The sequence below is a fragment of the Megalops cyprinoides genome, chromosome 2 (genome assembly GCF_013368585.1).
Source record: "Megalops cyprinoides isolate fMegCyp1 chromosome 2, fMegCyp1.pri, whole genome shotgun sequence".
Lineage (NCBI taxonomy): Eukaryota > Metazoa > Chordata > Actinopteri > Elopiformes > Megalopidae > Megalops > Megalops cyprinoides.
In genome coordinates, this window is record NC_050584.1 from 16598906 (window position 1) to 16617036 (window position 18131).

The 18131-nt window shown below is 41.5% G+C and overlaps 2 protein-coding genes across 2 annotated transcripts; one reads left to right on the forward strand and one right to left on the reverse strand.

Moving 5' to 3' along the window:
• The first annotated feature begins 277 nt into the window (after positions 1-277).
• On the forward strand, positions 278-8278 carry LOC118773042 (somatomedin-B and thrombospondin type-1 domain-containing protein). Its single transcript, XM_036521789.1, has 5 exons — positions 278-876; positions 3488-3682; positions 4059-4137; positions 5037-5213; positions 7336-8278. The coding sequence occupies exons 1-5, from the start codon at positions 651-653 to the stop codon at positions 7451-7453; spliced, it is 795 nt and encodes a 264-aa protein (XP_036377682.1). The 5' UTR covers positions 278-650; the 3' UTR covers positions 7454-8278.
• An 856-nt stretch (positions 8279-9134) lies between these two features.
• On the reverse strand, positions 9135-17424 carry terf1 (telomeric repeat binding factor (NIMA-interacting) 1). Its single transcript, XM_036555283.1, has 8 exons — positions 17232-17424; positions 16828-16923; positions 15559-15686; positions 15240-15326; positions 14185-14325; positions 13369-13463; positions 12683-12716; positions 9135-9329 (listed from the first exon to the last, which is right to left on the reverse strand). Exons 1-8 carry the CDS (start codon positions 17422-17424, stop codon positions 9168-9170), a joined length of 936 nt encoding a protein of 311 aa, XP_036411176.1. The 3' UTR covers positions 9135-9167.
• Positions 17425-18131: the final 707 nt, after the last annotated feature.

An 18131-nucleotide genomic window follows, 5' to 3' on the forward strand; every position in this document is an offset into this window, starting at 1 on the left:
TCTTTAAACTGGAGCCTGGCCAAGTGCTCACATTCTTGTGTGTGCCGTTAGACGCTGGCGTAAAGGCTGGGCATGGCCCTTGGATCTGATGGGAGCGCCGTGCTGGGGGAGAGCAGCCAAAGGACGAGTGGAGGGAGGGAGAGAGAGAGAAAGAGAGAGAGAGAGAGAGAAAGAGAGAAAGAGAGAGAGAAGGGGAGGGGGAGAAAAAAAAAAAAAAAAAAAACTTTCCCTCTCACTCTGAGCCTTCCCCACTCGGCTCAGCTCAGGGACTCCGTGGGTGAGTGCTCTGGAGAAACCTCTTAGCTCTGCAGAACGGGACACACAATTATTTCGCTGTGCCGCTCGCAGAATGGGTCTTTTCTTCACCCTGTGAGCTTGTTTTCTGCGCACACAGAGGAACGACAAGGGCAGGAATTCCAGGTCACCGGGGGGGGGGAGATCCTCGCCGGGCGCTGCGAGACCTGCCTTCTCGCCGCTGACAGAATGGGAGCCGCAGTCGCACAGTGAGGCAGGGGCTCCGAGCACAGACGCGCACTCCCTTTGCCTTCGCACAGAGCCGCGCGGCCCGTCGGGCGGGCGGGCGGCGGGGAGGGGAGAGAGGGGGGAACCGAGGGTGCGGGCGCGCTCTCCGGGCCTGGTCCTGCGAAGCGATGAGGGGATTATCCCCAGAGCGCGCCTGCCTGGCGCTGTTGGCCGCCCTGCTGGGCACATGCCACTTGGCCAAGGCGGGATGCCTCGGGAAGTGCTGCCCGGGCTCAGACCTCAAGTGCACCAGCACAGACTGGAGGATGGACAGGGTCTACGGGACCTGCTTCTGTGACGAGCGCTGCAAGAGGACTAAGGACTGCTGCTTCGACTACCCAACCATGTGCCCAGGTGAGAGACAGACATGACTGGGGTTTGGAGGGAAGTATGTAAGGGGGTATATCCATTACCACCGCTCTCATCAACAGCTACCCTCTTGGCTACAATACAAATGACTTCTGTCAAGTGCATGGCTCTAAATCCCTTATGTTTCAGCAGAAACTACTTATACGATTACACAATCCAGTAAGAGAAACCGGGTTAATATGTGTACAAACTTACATTGTGCAATAATGTACTTATATAATTCTATATTTCAAAACATCATAAATGCTGAGTAATTCATATGGGGAGATGGCAAAGCTGAACTGTAGTTTAAAACAAAAAAACTTAACGGCTTATCTGAGGACTTAATAAGCTTTACCAAATACCAAATAAACAGAGGTCATATGTCATGTTTCAAAGATACTTCTTTTCACAAGCAATTCCAACAGTGAAAATCTTGCCAACTAGCAGATTCATGCTAAAGCTATCTTAACTCATGACAAATCAATATATTTTTTATATGCATGCCAAACTTCAAAGTGTCCTACTTAAAGTGCTTAAAATTTAACAAAAAGCTTCAATAAGTGTCCATACACTTAGAACCTTCAACATGATACACAGTTATGTCATAATGACTAGTCATAAGACATATTTATAACAGAAAGTACAAGTAATTTGTATCAGTAAAAAATTAGTGTAATTACTTCTAGTTTAAACCTTGACAAGCAAGAGCTCTTGTTATAGCCTTGCATGACTGGCCTTTACAATACAATTAAAGTTACAACACAACTAAAGTCTTTTTGCACACACACACTGCATTAAAAATAAATTTAGAATTGAAAGAACTGAAAATTACATTGTTTTGCTGTAAATATGTCCCACATCATTTAGTAATCCAAACTTGATTTTCAAAATATTTCATGATTTGCGATAGGCATGAGTGGAATTATTTTGAATTTTAAGAAATCAGAAAATCTTTTGTGGCCCTGAGAACATACCAAAAAATTAATTTACCACAGGACTTAGATTAAAACTGGCTATACCTTTTATTTCCCCCAAAAAACATTATTTTATTGGAAATTTTAATTGCATTACTTGTTCTGTTGGTTAGTCCTCAGCAGTGTTATATCAAAAAGTATTTTATAAAATGATTATAAAATTTTATAAAACACTTATAAAGTAATTCCTTCTTCCTATTGGCCAGTTTGCATTCCAGTTGCAACAGTATTCATCGATAGCCACAAGAAAATGGATTTTTCATAAATGGTTTTAATATTGTTAGGCACTGGCAAACATAAATACTGTAACTGATCTATTGCTCATTGCTAAGAGTTAAGTTAGCTATCGCTTTCAAGTAGCATTCTTGTAGTAAGCCAGCAACTGAACTCCATTATGTAACCTTAATAAGAAATAAACATAAGATGTGTCAAAAGCCAGCTTGTAGCTAGATCATTCACTGGCTAGCCAGCAAATCCAGCAGCACCATTTTGACAATGTTAGGAAAGTTACTATAAGTCTCATAACAATCTAAATATTACTTTCACTGGTGGTTTTGCATAATCAATGCAACTTACTAATTTCAGTCTCTTTTATGTAGACTAGCTAAGTAGAGTTCAGCCAATTATGAATCCATTCTATGAAAGCAACATGGTATTCAAAACTGTGGTGAACTATTAATATTGGCATGGCTAGGCATTTGATATCTGAAGAAAGGAAAGAAAAAGTCGAGAACATTTGTTCAATCATGTTATATGTTTACATTTTATTTTTCTTGTGTCTCAGGGGGATATCGTTTCATGACAATTTTCTCGTAAACGAGTGTTTAATCGCATCCCTTTTTTTGCATCTATCACAGATAACATAATGCCTGGTGCTTTCCTCCTTTTATCTGTTTGGAATGCCCAATTACGTCCGTAGACACTGCCCCTATTGCTGTAACCCCTACTCTCGATGCGAGAGGGTGTGGGCAAACTCTTCTCCAAAACACAGTCACCGCTGCTTTATGCTCTGCAGCTCCCATGCTAAGCTCGCACAGACTCAAGCCAGAGGACACTTCATACACAGTTTTAATGCAGAGACCAAAACATGGCTGACTTACCCTCCCTTATATCCCTCAGAACAAATCCAATTTGCTCCACCGCTATGAACTCTTCGCCATTGTCAACTGATGACACAGCTGCCATTGAACCCAGAGCTTTAGTACTCAACCTTGTGCTTGTGATAGCAAGTCCTTTCACCAGTTGAGCCACTCAGGAGCCAGATGGAATATTCAAGAAAACATTTTATCAGGGTTATGTTGTGTAGGGTATACTAAGTGTTTATAATTTCGCAACCCATATCTGATGTGAGTCATGTCCCTCTCTGCTGCGATGATCTAACTGAAAATTTGCTATACAAGAATGAAATGCATGACAGAAAATCAATTGCACATTAATCTCCTGTAAAAATGTCCACACATATAAAAAAATATTTAGCAAGTTATTTCTTGTTCCCCTTATTATTATTTGTGTAAGATAGCCTACTCACCCGCACAGATTTCTGACAGCAGAGCAAGAACTGCCGCTGGTGTGAAATAACGTGTTGCTGCCCCGGTCACATGTGTAAACCAATACCGCCGTCGCTCTGTGTGCCGCTGTAGCCCAGCCGTGTGCGGTGAGCCAGTGGAGCTACTGGAGCGGGTGTGTGCAGCAGTGCAGGCCGGCCTTCCGCGTGCGCAGACGGCACGTCGAGCGGGAGGCCCAGAACAGCGGCGACGCCTGCCCGCCGCTGGAGGAGAGGGCCGGCTGCATGGAATACATGAACCGCCGGGGGGAGCATTGCGCGCAGACACAGGGTACGAACGCACCTGCCAATCCCCCCACCGTCGCATCTTAGCCGGGTTGAAAATTAGATTCCTAAACTTGGAAGTCCTTAAATGTTTAGATGTTCTTTTTTTTCTGTAAACACAGCTAATCAGCCTTGACTTCTCAGAACTAAAGGTAGGGCAGCTATCGCATTGACTTGCAAATCAGCCCTATACACATCATCAAACATTTGCCGAGTGTGTCCATTATGATAGTTTCTGCAGTGTGTGATGTGCTTTGCAAATCATCTGAAATGTATTTAAATCTATGCAGGCCACGCAGCTCCTTGTGAGCCCTTCTGATAGCTTCAGCTGAAGTTCATTAAATCTGAAACCATCAGGGGACATTGTACTGCTTCTGCCCCAGGTCCTGCTTTGATAACTACAGTGGACTACGGCAAAGGAAGGCCCAAGCATGATCTGTACGGAGAACCAGTGAACCCTGGGTATGTTTCACTCCGTATCGAGCCAAATACAATATTGAAGTAGTCTTTCCTTCAGTAAATCTCAAACTTTTAAGCTCTTCCGGTACATATATTCAAATTCCTGTTCATATACAAAAAACACAGCTCCGTATACAATGTCTTCAAGTCAGAGATAATGCCATGTATCCTTGGGTAACTACATTTCATTCTGGAAAAGCTTTAAACATATCTAATCAGATAGAGGCAAAGATACACATAAATGATCTCAAGTCATGATCCATAAAGTGGAGCACGAATTCTATATTCATTCCTACGAAAAGGCAAAAATCTCACGTGTGACTAGCTGAGATCTACCTCCAGGGGCAGACGATGAACGTCTAAATGAACATTTAAACCTCACAGCCATAAAGCTGTCATCACGGTAAACACAGCTGAGGCCTCTCAAGCCATTTAAGAACAGTCAAAGTAAACAGTGCCCGCTTACCAGGCCACGTGGCTGCTTTCACAAGCCTAAATCACCCCTGAGCACCAGGCCTGCACATCTGAGACTCAGAGCCACAGCGGCTGCATTCATATGGCGGCAAAGTCACGGCTGCAGCAAGCGTCCAGGCCCACGACGACAACCTGCATTTTGTGAAGTATCCTGACCCGACCTTGCTGCTGTATAGGGCAGCAGTGTAGCAAAGTTGTTAAGGAGCAAGACTGACAACGGAAAGGCTGCTGGTTCGTTTCCCTGCTGGGGCACTGCTGCTGTACCCTTTGGCAAGGTAGTTAACCCACCATTCGCACAGTAAATATCCAGCTGTATAAATGGATAACATTGAGGAAAGAAAAAAAAAAAAAAAAAACTGAGGTAAGTCGCTCTGGATAAGAGTGTCTGCGAAATGACAAAAACGTAATGTAATGTAATGTTCGCCCAGGTACTGTATGGAATTCAAGATGGAGTCTCTGTCCCCTCACTGCATGGTGGAGAACCGCCCCCACGCTCGGTGGATGCAGTACCTGCGCGAGGGATACACGGTGTGCGTGGCGTGCCAGCCTCCCGCCATGCGTAACCAGAGCCGCAGCTGCCAGGGAGATGGTGCAACCTCCGACAGGTAACGCCCCACCCGGCTCACAGCGCAGGACGGGCTCCAGTTTCGGGGTAACCTGAAGCTCCGCCCCAAAAACCGTCGAGCTTCGAGGTCGCGGCTGTGCAGTCCCGTGAGCTTTCACAACGCAGGCGATTTGAATTTTGAGTTCCCGCTATGTCTGAAAGCATGAAGCATGCATGTGTGAAAAAGGCGTCACCCAGAGGGGTGGTGCTGTTGAAACAGGCCAGTCTTTGTGCGCTGGGCCCTGGGAACCCTCGTCACCCTGCTGCTAAGACGACTCCTGCCCCTTCATTAAAGGCGGTGTTTGAGTCTGGGTCACTTCCTCTGACCCTGAGCCTCACAAGACTAGTCAGATGCTCCTTCTTTCTGTACATCTGTATATAACAGGTTGCCGTATGTAACAGAAATGGATACAGTAGATGTTGGTCTGAGACAGGGAATTTACACACACCTGCAGTGTCCACTTCAATGTGAGGAGATCTAGTTTGGTGAATGGCAGCGGGCCCTGAGGATACATCAACATAATCACTTGACTTCCTCATAACAATACTGTGAGACAAATATAAACAGTGCAAAAATGTACTTAAATAAAAAAAGACTAATTTCTTTCATATCTTTAGCATAAATAAACAAGTGACTTACCAGCAGCATTAGCATCATGGATGACTTTCACACCCATGAACCATTTGTACATCTGTACCCCATCGTGCAGAATGAAAATAATGCAACCATTGCACCTCATGTTAACACAGTTTAGCAAACAGGTTTTTTCTAGTAAAGATCTAACTCACATGTGTGTACAGACTTGTGAAAATATCCAAGGACTTTTAAATCCAATGTGTGAGGAATTTAGCATCAGTCAAGGGCTGTTCTCACTTTGCTAAGCTATCTCATAACCGGCCAATGCAGTGGGCTCATCTGCATTCAGTGCTGTTGTCAGTGAATCTTGCCAAGAAATAAGCTGCCGTTTCATGCCAATTACTGATTTTACTATTGTGCTGGTCAGGTTTAGGGGGACATTTTTCTGCCATCTGTGGTGACGTGCCCTTTCAAATTCCCTGAACTCATGGTTGCCAGTATGATGCTGCACCACAGATACATTTTTTTTCTTGTTTCTTTCACCCCAGTGATGACACATCTGCTTCAGCTCCTCATTTACTGTGCTGTGAGGGTTGCTGCAGCCTTGAGCTGAGCTTCACCTGTACAATGAGCTAAAAAAATTCAGCTGCTCTAAACATAACTTGATCCATTGCAATTCAGCGGTCGATTGACACTGGGTTTGTGTTTGATCAGTGTTGTGCTTCCAATTCATTTCCAATACACCAGAAAACAGACCCAAGCAGTGCCCACCACAGATTATACAGACAGTTCCTGTTTCAAATGGAGCCAATATATAATTATATGCATTTACAACACTTATAAAAATTGCACCATTAATTACTTCATAAAACAAAATCTACAATTATGAGGAGAGACTATGAAGTGAGAACAAGAAGTAAAATGCAATGCAATATAATGCAAAAAAAAAAAAAAAAAAATTCTAAAAGGGAAAAGAAAGATTTTGTTTTCCCTTCCTGGACCTTCCAGTTTATTGTGTTTATATTCTGTTTTCACTCAGTGAGCTCCTAAGGAAGAGCTTGTTGTACCCTCTGAGTACGTTTGCCTTCACGTTGTCCCTATAGTTAAATACACACCTGTCTGAGGACTGTGATTTGCATCTTTAATATCTTTTGAATACCTGACCTAATCCCTTATTTTTTTATATCTTTGTAAAATGCCTGATTTCCAGTCTGCTTTCAAGAGCATAACCCCTGCTTATAACATTGCCTATGGGAAAATACTTTTTTTTTTTTACAGAAGCAGACTGTCATAAATGGAACTGTCAATATTTTAAAAAAAAAAATTCCCCCTGGACACGAATTCACATTTGTGTCTGTAAGTTGCCAGAGACTCTAGACACTGGTATGATACACACAAACACACACACACTAAACCTAATACCTCCCGTTACCTAGGGCCATGAGGCAAATGTGCTTCGGTTCCGAAGGCAGGCTGTGACGACTGCCGGGCAGCGTGGTTGTGAAAACGCGGCGCCGCTAGCCCGTCCCCACTGTGTGTGTTTCAGGGATGCGCTGCTGCAGTGGCAGGCGGTGGGGAACCCGCGCTGCCGGGGGACCTGGAAGAAGGTGCAGAGGCTGGAGCGCTGCTCCTGCCCGCAGGTGCACAGCTTCCTCTTCATCTGAGACCGGCCAGCCAGCGTGCCAGGCCAGGCACAGCAGACCGTTTACCGCACTCTCTACTGCAACAGAAACAGCCGGGCACCGTCAGCCCACACAAGCATTCCAGCTCCAGATCAAACGTGTTCTCACACTGCTCTCCTACTTTACAGCCATCCCACTGGACACCGCCAGGACAAATAACATTTATAAGATAAAAAAAAAAAACTATACATTTATACAAATAAATAAATTTGTATATCAATCATTAAATTTGTCTTGTGTGCCACCAATCTGCATTCTTAGCTGGGGTCGTTGACAATGCAATTATTTTATTAACTGTGTGTTTATAAAGCTAACCCTACTTAGGAGTCATATTTAAAATGGCAAGAAGCTCCATCGTAATATTCTGAAGCACTTCCGAGACTGATCTCAGCTGGCTTGCCAATCTGATTTTCATTGCTTCACCCTGGATGCTGCCAAACCAAACTGTATAAAAATGAATAGAAATAAAATGGCTGAAAAATGTTGACTCACAGGACCACTGCATCAGTGTAAGTGAAGTTAGGCTTGCACTGTAACTCTGTTGTGCCTAAATTTTGGCAAAGGGTCACACTGAATAGCCTTTTCATTGTGTACCCTTTGTGGGCTAGTAAACCTTATTTATTAATGGCTACACTGAAAAGGGGGAGAAAACCCCTCCAGCGTAACTTTCTGAAGCATTTGCAGAGCTCCCTCTGCTGGCTTCTCCATGTACTACTGCTTTTCCCAACAGTTACCCAAACAACTACATTTCTGGCAAGCTGAAAAGGAGGACTGCAAAACCTAGGTTTCATTACCAATAAAAATTGAACAGACACATTTAATGATGCCTTTTGTGCTCTGTTACATATATATATGATCAGCACTATTTATTTTAATACTGTACAAAACATGATATAATAAAATAAAACAGATTCACATTTACATTTAGATCCTATTTAAATTTTCAACTGCATTTGTTAAACTAAAACATACAAATGACAGAAGTATCACTCATCTATATTCAAAAGTACACTAGTAGGCAAAAGAACAGGGACGCGTTTCCATCCGAACAGCGGGGCGAATTCCAGACATGCAGTAAACGGCAATATATACAGTAAATAACAGTACAAAGAAGAAGAAAAAAACTTCTCCATTCTTTTTGTGGATGTGACGACATTGCTCCCCCTCTTCTGGTCCTTGACAGTATATTTCTGGATTGCCCTTTGTATGAGGAGAAACCTACGTGCTGACAGCTAAACGGCATCAGTGGCTGCCACATGCCGTGACCTCCGCTCAAAACCAGAAGTGTTGGAAACGCCCGTCTACTACGTGGAAGTGGCCTGAGTCAACAGCGCCGTCTGGCCACAGAGCAATCATAAACAACCCCCCACAGAGACGCAGTAGCAGCTGCGTCCTCCAGAGTCCCTGGTGCTGCCAGTCTCACACACGCCGGTGCTGTATGGCTCCGCTGGAGGTACAGGGTAGCAGCTCCATATGGCCACCTTTATTCCCCACTGTGTGTTACTACAGCACTGCAGGGCTATGTCAATTAAGGAAATCGATCTACACCAATTGGTCTAAAACAATTTTAATAAAAAAAAAGCCCAGAGAACATAACGGGGCTAAGGTGAGATGTGTTCAAAAGACCAACAATATACAACTGAGCTGGTGCTGTCACCTGTGTTGATGTCTGTGGTAAACCTCCTTGCTCATCCCATTAATTCACTATCTTAAGCTTCTTCAGGGTCCTCCACCGGTCCTTCAACATGACGCTGGTGCGGCCCGGGAAGTCAAAGTTCTCCAGGATCTGGGTCCATCTTCCTTCTCCATAGCGCCTCACTCCAGCCTTGAGGTTCTTGTCCTCTTCCCAAGTCCATTTCTTCAGAGGACAGAGAGATTTTACTTACTTTATTTCCTCACAGTAACTCATGGCAGCTATCATAAAGCTTACACGTGTCCCAAGCATTTGCCCAGTTTGAAATTTAAAATTTTATTTTTTCAGCAGTTTTTTTTTTTTATGATCAACACCTACATTACATCAACTCACAATAATTTTTTATTATACACGTCTAATTATGTATGTCACACTGAATAAGCAAATGATCGTTAGCCAAATGAATTTGTGTTTACAAACTAAGATTTTCAGCTACAAATAATCCACTTAATTAACTAGCACTGTTCACTTTTATAAGCAAAAATATTAAACTTAATTGTTCCAGTCAACTTGCATTAAAATTATATTGATGTTTATATCCGTAACTCACACACCTCAACTCATTCTCTAATCTGTCCCTATTCATTTACACATTTTCAGTGGAGTGTGTGGGAAAACAGTATTATCCATTTACTTCTCTCCTGTGGTGTGCTAATTTTAATTTGTGCAGAAGTGTTGTCCTTAATTGTTGCTTCCCAGTGTCCCATATTCTCCAGTACCTACTGACCCAGGAATTTGCCTACAGACAATTCTGCTTAATTGAAAATCAAAAACTTCAAGTAGAGCCTCAAAACGGTTAGCCTACACTTACATTTTCATTGATGGAATATTTTGACCGGTTGAAATTAAGTGAAATCAAACTTCTTTGAATGACCAAAAAAGCCTGCAAATGTATTTACAATATGCATCGGCTTTCTTTCCGTACAGAGACCCACAGTTAAAAACGAATACACCTTACTACTAACTGCCCTATTTGTTTTATAGTTTTATGCTGGACGATTACTTTATGATGAAAATATTTTAAAACAATTTTTAGAGACAATCTGAGCAACATATTGCCTGAATTGTATCTGTGAAGAAACACCAACATAAAGTACCGTATTAAGTAGGCTTGGGATCGATGCCTTTTTCATGCATTGATAATCAGAAAATTTTCCTGATGGTTATCGATACATATTGGCATTTTTCAGATATAAATAGGCGTAAATAAACAGGTGAACCCTTAATTATCTAAGTTGCGAAGGCTTATCGGCATTCAGTGTCATATAAGGAAGCACCCCCCGCTTTCTCAAGCTGCACCATAGTCTTATGTATGTATCCTCATACATATCCCTCAACACAACGTTGGTGAAGTGTGAGTGACAGGGTACCTGAAACTCCGTTTTCATCTCCTCCAGCAGGTTTAGGAAAAAGGGACTCTCTACCACATTAAGCAGCTGCATATCTCCGACTATAAATTTCACTACACAACTTGTTAGCTGTGACAAATCAATTGGTAACTTTTTCCTTTCGCTGTACATCTCTGCCATTTGCTATGATATTTGTAAATATGTGACATTAGATTGGTTGTGTTCCCGGAGAATGGCAATTCTGCCTTGCACCTTTTGCACACAGTTTTTGTTTTATCCAGGTATTGGCCGGCTCCATCAACCCAGACTCCAAAATGAGCCCAAACGTTGCTTCGTTTGCCCTTTCCCCAAAACTCTCCAATATTTTTGTCCGCCAAAACATTAACCTAGCCTAGTTTACATACAGCAGCAGCACAAAAGTATGGGCGAGAGAGGTGAGCAAGGTAACTTAGTAATAACTATACAAGGCCTATAGATTTTATATCGCCCCCTTGTGGTCTCCGAAAGCTATTATTCCAGACTTCATTAAACGGAAGGCCAACTGAATGAACTGGAAAGCACACATATTAGGTGTCTAATTTAAACGTTGGCTAATTTTAATACATTGATGCCTCAAAAACATATTGTTAAAATAATGTGCCGATCAATAATTGATATACCGACATTTCATGACATCCCTAGTATTAAGTGGTGTACTAGAAAATCTGAATGAAAAAGTACAGTCATACTGTGACGAAGAATATCATCTGGTTAGACTGGAAATATCACAAGAGAATATAATTTCAAATTGAAACAAGAGGCATAATTTAAGAAAGAAAGTAAGATGTAAGAAATTACCTGTCTATAATGCCTTCGTCTCGCACTTTTTTCAAACTCGTCAGATTTCTTCACTGGCGTGGATCTCCAATTGGGCAAGAGTGTTGCTGTAAGATAAACATCACACAGCATCCAGCGTCAAGTGGCGCTCCCAATGATTTTCTTCTGCTTTTTCTCCCAATTTGGAACGCCCAATTATGTCAAACTGCTGCCCACTGCTGTAACCACCGCTACCGATCCATGACAAACACAGCCCCTCTTCCAAAACATTTGATGTCGGCCACCGCTTCTGTCCACACAGCATTCCACAAGTTAATCAAGCAAAGACGTGAGTCAGAGCAAGACACTTCATGTGCAGATTTATACAGGAAGAATGCAGGCGCCTCACTAACCAATGGAGGGGGGGTAATGTTCCATGAGACAGACTGGCACACTAGTGAAACAGAATGAAGCCTGGAGAACGCCTTGACCACTGAACCATTCAGGAGCCCCAACCACTACTTTTTAACCTGCGTTCAAGATCTTTGGATTACTGGGAAGGGAATCTTCATATATTAATACTTTAAAGAGTAAATTTTTGACTGACAAAGTAAACACAGTTATACGGATGTAACTGTAAGACACAGGGCAGGCCCGTTTATGAGACCCAGTTTCTTTCAAACCTAAAAAAAAAATATGAAACTGAAATATCAAACTGAATCTCATTGAGATGATTACGACTCTCCACATATTTTTAACGTACTGGATTTCTGAATGGTGGAAATTTATTGCTTAACTGCAGACACAATTACGCATTAGCATCTGTTCCCTCGGTTTAATGTAATCAAATGATGAGAACATTTACCTTTTATATTCGATTTCCTCACGAGGAGGCCATGGGACGTTTTGCCAGCTTCAGGTTTCCATGGGCTGTAATGTTTCCTTAGCAGCTGCCTTTTTTTTGCCCTATATGGAAAACAATATCGCAGTATAACATGAACCTAATCTGTAATCACTTGGCACCACTGAGTTTAAAGCACTTCTCCCTGCCCCACAAGCTTTATGACAAAGCTCTCTGACTTCATCAGACAATAATTTTCTATTCCAATTACTTTTAGTAATTACCACTTCCAGCTATTGCTTTCACTTGCTGCCTGAGATTCTCCTCATTCTTTCCCATTTGACAAATTACTTCGATGACCAATTTTTTTAAAAAAGTGGATGCTTTTGTGTTACTGTTATAAACACACAAACATGTATTGGGGGAAAAAAATAAAATGAAAATAATGCACAAATGCAGAAAACGGTAATGTAGAAATACTGCAAACACAAATGCACTTTTCCAGAAGGAAGAGAGGAAAACACTTGCCTCACTGGTAATGCTGGCAATTCAGATGCTTCACAGCTCCTGTAGGGGTGGGGGAGTGAAGAGTCAGTGCAGTACAAACCTTAGCCAGAGAGGCACGGACAGTTAAAATCAACCAGATGAAAGTGGAATAGAGATTTGTACACTAATGTTGATTTTAACAACTTGCAGCAACTGCTTCCCCCTCAGGAAATGTTTGTTTTTACAGGCAAGCACATTTTCACATTTTCATATGGAAAAAAAGGGTCAATGTAACACTAAATTTTTTATGTGTGGGTAGGAAAATGGAATTCAGCTAAATGGAAAAAAAAAATCAGTTAAAGAAACACTTCACACTCACTGGTTTTCATTAGTAGCACCTGGCAACGTCTCTCTGCTGTCTTCTCCGCTGAAATTGAATGTTTACACCTGATTTACTGTATGTTCTCAGAGTGAATTCAAATGGCTAAACATCCACTTCAATTAAGAGAATTCTGCATCAAGTTTCCCACTCCCTCCAAAGACACTGTGGTGAATTCCCTCTCTAGTGCCAAGAGTTGAATGACCTTTGATTTTCTGTCATGGGACAGAGTCGTTCAGGGACAGCAAGTCAAAAGCGAAGGACTTCCGCACAAAATAAAGGAACACAAAGTGCAATTTTGTAGTTGATACAATATGTTACGGGATGTATATAAACGTTTAAGACGTGGTATACTTTTTCAAGCCCTCTTCATCCTGGATTGTTGATCCTGACTCATTGGGATCTTTGGTCTCTTCCTCCCCACACGACAGTGCCACTACAGTGGCAGCCTGAAAGACAAGGAACAAGTTTCAATGCAGGACACCAGAACACACGTGCTTCCCCTAGCTGTTTGCACCCTAAAGCAAATACTAAACACACCCTAGTTTTGTGTGCTCTCTTCTATTTTAAGCAGATTTTAAGATGCGACAATTAGTGACTGTATATTCAAATGCAGACTCCACGGTTCAGTATGGATGAACTGCTCACTTCACTAAAAATAAATGCTAAGGGGAATTTCCAGACAGCGAAATTAGCCTGCTAGTGCTTTCACTGAATGCAAAGTTTTGCCCATATAATTAATTAGATGGTGCATTGCTAATTACCCGCAACTGTTAAAATGCAGTCAGCACATTGACGCAGTACATTCTGTGTTGAGTGAAGCATCTTCATAACCCTTACTCTGAGAGCCGCACAGCTACCCCAGGGAGCAGCTTCAGGCCATAGGCCTTCACTGTTACAGAAGCATTTACTCTTTCCTTTCGTAAATAGGAGGGCATCTAGTCATTCTTAGATTCAGCTGAATTCCTCTTTTCTTCCACACAGCACAAATTTCACCCATGTAACTCTGTGACAACACGGTAAGTGTGACAAATGACTTATTTCACACCTTTGGTTTATTTAATGCGCATTACTTTGTACCGGGATGCATTTTCGTTGGAATTATTTCCCTCTTGTGCTCCACACACTCATTTCTACAGGTACTAATTGAGAAGACCCTGTTCTGCTTACCTTCAGTAGGAAGTCAGAAGGATGAACGCTCAGAAACCAATCCAGGAATGACTTGACGCTCTTCACTAGGTGATTAAAGCTGCAGAACTGTTGATAGGCATCATTCTTCTTCACAATCAGGGCGAGTTTCATTTTCAGTGTCTGAGGAAATAGGTGAGGGAAGCACCAACATGTGTGTGAAATAATAATAGATTTAATACATTATTTCTGATTCTTATGAACGACTGCAGTTTTATTCATTGAGCCTTTTTCAGAGATGCAGAAATGCTTATCAAACATTTCCAGTCACACACCAGTATAATCTGAGAGGTTATGAAACAACAACAACAACAACACTTTATGGCCACTGTAAACTCATTGGTCACTTTAATATTGAATGTTAAATCATTAACATAACTTAACATCTCCAGTGCGCCTCAAAGCCTCATTGTAAGCCCTTTCCCACATTTGCTCTGTAAATGGAATATCAGATAAAAGTCCAAGCTTCCCTCTGTTCCAACCCACCTCCCTTAAGACTTCTGCCACAAACAATCTGTGAACTGTGAAGTCTGTCAGGGAATCTCCCATTGTGTTATTTTCCCAAATGTGTCAGGAAAAAATGATTCCTTCTGTATTACATAAAACAGAATGGTGGGCTGAGCGACACATGGCTTCTGTGAGAGAGTGTGCGTGGGAGTTTCTGATAGCGTTCACACTACAGGACATGTGCACTGCATTCGAATAACAGTGAAAGAAAACACCAACACCTCATAGGAATATTTTGTGGCGCAACATCTTTACCCAACACCCATCACAGAGGGGAACATTTATTTTTTTCTCCTTCTAGGTGAGGAACTTAAGCTGGAGAGGTAGAGGGAGTTCTAAAAAGGACTTAGCGTCTTGCCTTAAAAAGGCATATGTGGAAGCAAATAAGAATGATCCTGCTGGACACACAAAATAATACATTTTAATTGTTCATAGATGGGATTAAAACCAAGGAAAGACCAGAGACTATAGGGAAAAAATGTTTGTATGTCACTGCATTTGGACTGACATGCTAATTGCACATAAGATACCTCTGGTATGTCACACTGCTCCTCCAACTTGTCCAGGACCCACGAAGCAATGGTATGATTGCCCTTCTCCAGACACACACCTACAGACTGAACATAAAGCATGACAATCTATTACAGACATTTCAATGAAACATACACAGGAGATGCCTGTCTGCCTGAGCGATACAGTCATTCTCTTAGGCAGAATGACCAGTATGGGGGGAACATTAGGAAAAGTGTCCAATTTTTGGCCTATGTGTTCTTTCCCACCACAAAACAATCATTTCTGCCATTAATCATATAGATTTGAAGATAACTTGACCATTGAGACCACACTCACCTGGATGAATAGTAATTTCTGTATTTTTTCATAGAGAACCTTATCAGGGACCACATCGCTAAAGGATTCCCAAGTACGCAAAGCAGACAACAGCGGTGTGACCTCTTCTTCATTTTCAAACTGGACATCTGTAAACAAGACAACAAATACTTAAAATAAAACAAAATGCATCTTCATTTTAGCATCTTCCTTTGAGTGAATGGATATTTTCCATATTATGAAAGCCCAAGGTTGTACTACTTCTGCCAAGTGTCCGTAAACCTCCGCCTAGGGAAACCCGGCCAAGAGTGTGAAGGTTTCAACCAATTTAACACTTAATGTGACTGAAACAGCTTTGGTAAAAAGGTCAGTGAGAAAAGGCTGTCTGTGTCTCCTGCCTGCAACAGACCAAATGCTTGGAACAACAGAACAAATCCTCATGCCATCCAGTATCACAAGAACGTGTGTGCAGTAGGAGAATACTCAATTAGAAATCAGACTTAAGCAGCAAATAAAACGCATGGTCTATAAACACCACAGTGCTCTACTTTAAGCATTATTGAAGAACTATGTGAAAACTTTGGAGTTATAAAATAAAGCGAAATAAATTTGCTGACACTAAATGTGTTACAAAACATACAGAGGCTTATGGAAGCTAGGTTTATTCCTAGAAAAAAAGCAATCTCTTCAAGTCAAATACAGAATGCAGGTTTCAGTGTTGGATTTATCAGCAAATGCCAATAAGCAATTTAGGCCAGTATTAGGCGCAACTGCCCTTTCGGTTTCTGTTTTAGATGGCCTGAGTGCTGAGACAATTGGTTGCACCTGTGTCATCCTGTTTAAAGAGGAGCAACTGTGGCCTACAGAGAGAGAGAGACACACACACAGACGGCTGCGCCCCAGCCAGCAGTCCATTTTTTTTTTTTTTGTTTTGTTGTCCAACCCCCCGCCCCCTTTCATTGTCTGTTTTTTTTCTTCCCTGTGAGACATGAGAGATGCTTCTGTCTATCAGAGTGTAGATAGAAAACGCAGGTTAGGAAGCGGTCCGGAAGACTATGTTTTATAAACGTCGGGAGAAAGGGAAGAGTTCATAAGACAGTTAGGCTTGCCTAGCCTAGCGTCCCGACCCTCCAACTCAGGGAAGCCATTAGCTAGAAATAATAACACCTAGCTAGTGACAAAGGGTTAGTAGTCATCTAGCTTTCTCAAACTTCTCAATGTGCAATTTCAACGCCTTTCTTCAGTTACTGACAACACTGGGTACTGAATGGGTAATTTGAAGACGTTTACCAATGTGTTTTCCATGCACAATCCGTGATAGGAACATACATACATCCATCTTCATTTTCTGATCTTTCTTCAAATGGTCACATCCTTCAAGTATGGCTAGGGCAAAGTCACAGATTAAACAAAATCATGTTACTAGTCATCTGCTATCATATAAGAGGTGTAGGACATGTTTTCAGTATCATTTCACAGTTTCATGGCTTGCTAGCTAAAACGACTAATTAAGTTACCTCAACAGAGTTTATCTAAGACTGCTAATCTAGGGGTGTATAACACTTTAAATGTTAGTTAGCTAGCTATAGGACCAACATGTTTTCTTCCAAACTGAGGCAATTTACCTACGAGTTGTAAATCAAAACAACTAGCTAAATTAGCTGGACTACCTAAAGTTAGTTTGCGTAAATTACCTTCCAATGATTGCAACGACCGATTGAACTCCAAGTGTCTGTCCTCTTTGAAAAAACGGCAGGCAGAAATGAATAAAAAGTCTAGCATCCAACCTTTAGCAACAGTTTCAACGTCCGAAAAAGCAGCACTGTCATCTGTGCTGCTAGAAATTAACTCTCCATCACTCTTTGCAATAACACTACTTGTCTCCATTTTTGTTTTTAACCGACCAAATGAACGAAGTCGAAATGCGCGGGCAGGATTTCCTCGCAGTTTGTTATTGGTCTTATCTGTGCTTTGTACTAACAGCGACATCTGTCGTCTTGGAGTGAAATAAAATCAATCGTCTCTCTTTTTCGGATGTACTGACAACTTTTCATGAACTCGTGAACAGCCTCGAAGTAAAATAGCTATTTCATTGATAATCACCCTTCGTAACAATAACACATATCAGTGAGAAATTAGAAAATTACTAAATATTAAAACAAAAAAGATGTAGAAGTATTTACAAAAAAGTTTGCAATAGTACTATTTATACAGTTGCAAAGAGTAGAATAAAATTCAAGGGCCTTAGGCGTGACTAATTTGTGATAGAAACGCAAAGAGGACGAGGTTAAACAAAGTTCTGTAATGACCTTCACAATGCTTCCTTTGGGCTTCTTACATTAATTAAATAAATTCACTTACTAAAGAAACCCCCCTATGGCTTGTATTTAGCTTTGATGCTACATTTGTGGTTTGTAAGCACTAATGTATAAGCAAATATTTACGCTAACAAGGAAGTTTTTGTATGTTTTATAATGTAGAAATCCTTCTTGAAATGTAACTTTGGCTATAATGCTATACAGTTATTGTACCTATCGTGAATAGGATAAAGTGCTTATACATTAGTTACATTTCAAGTAATTTCTACATTATAA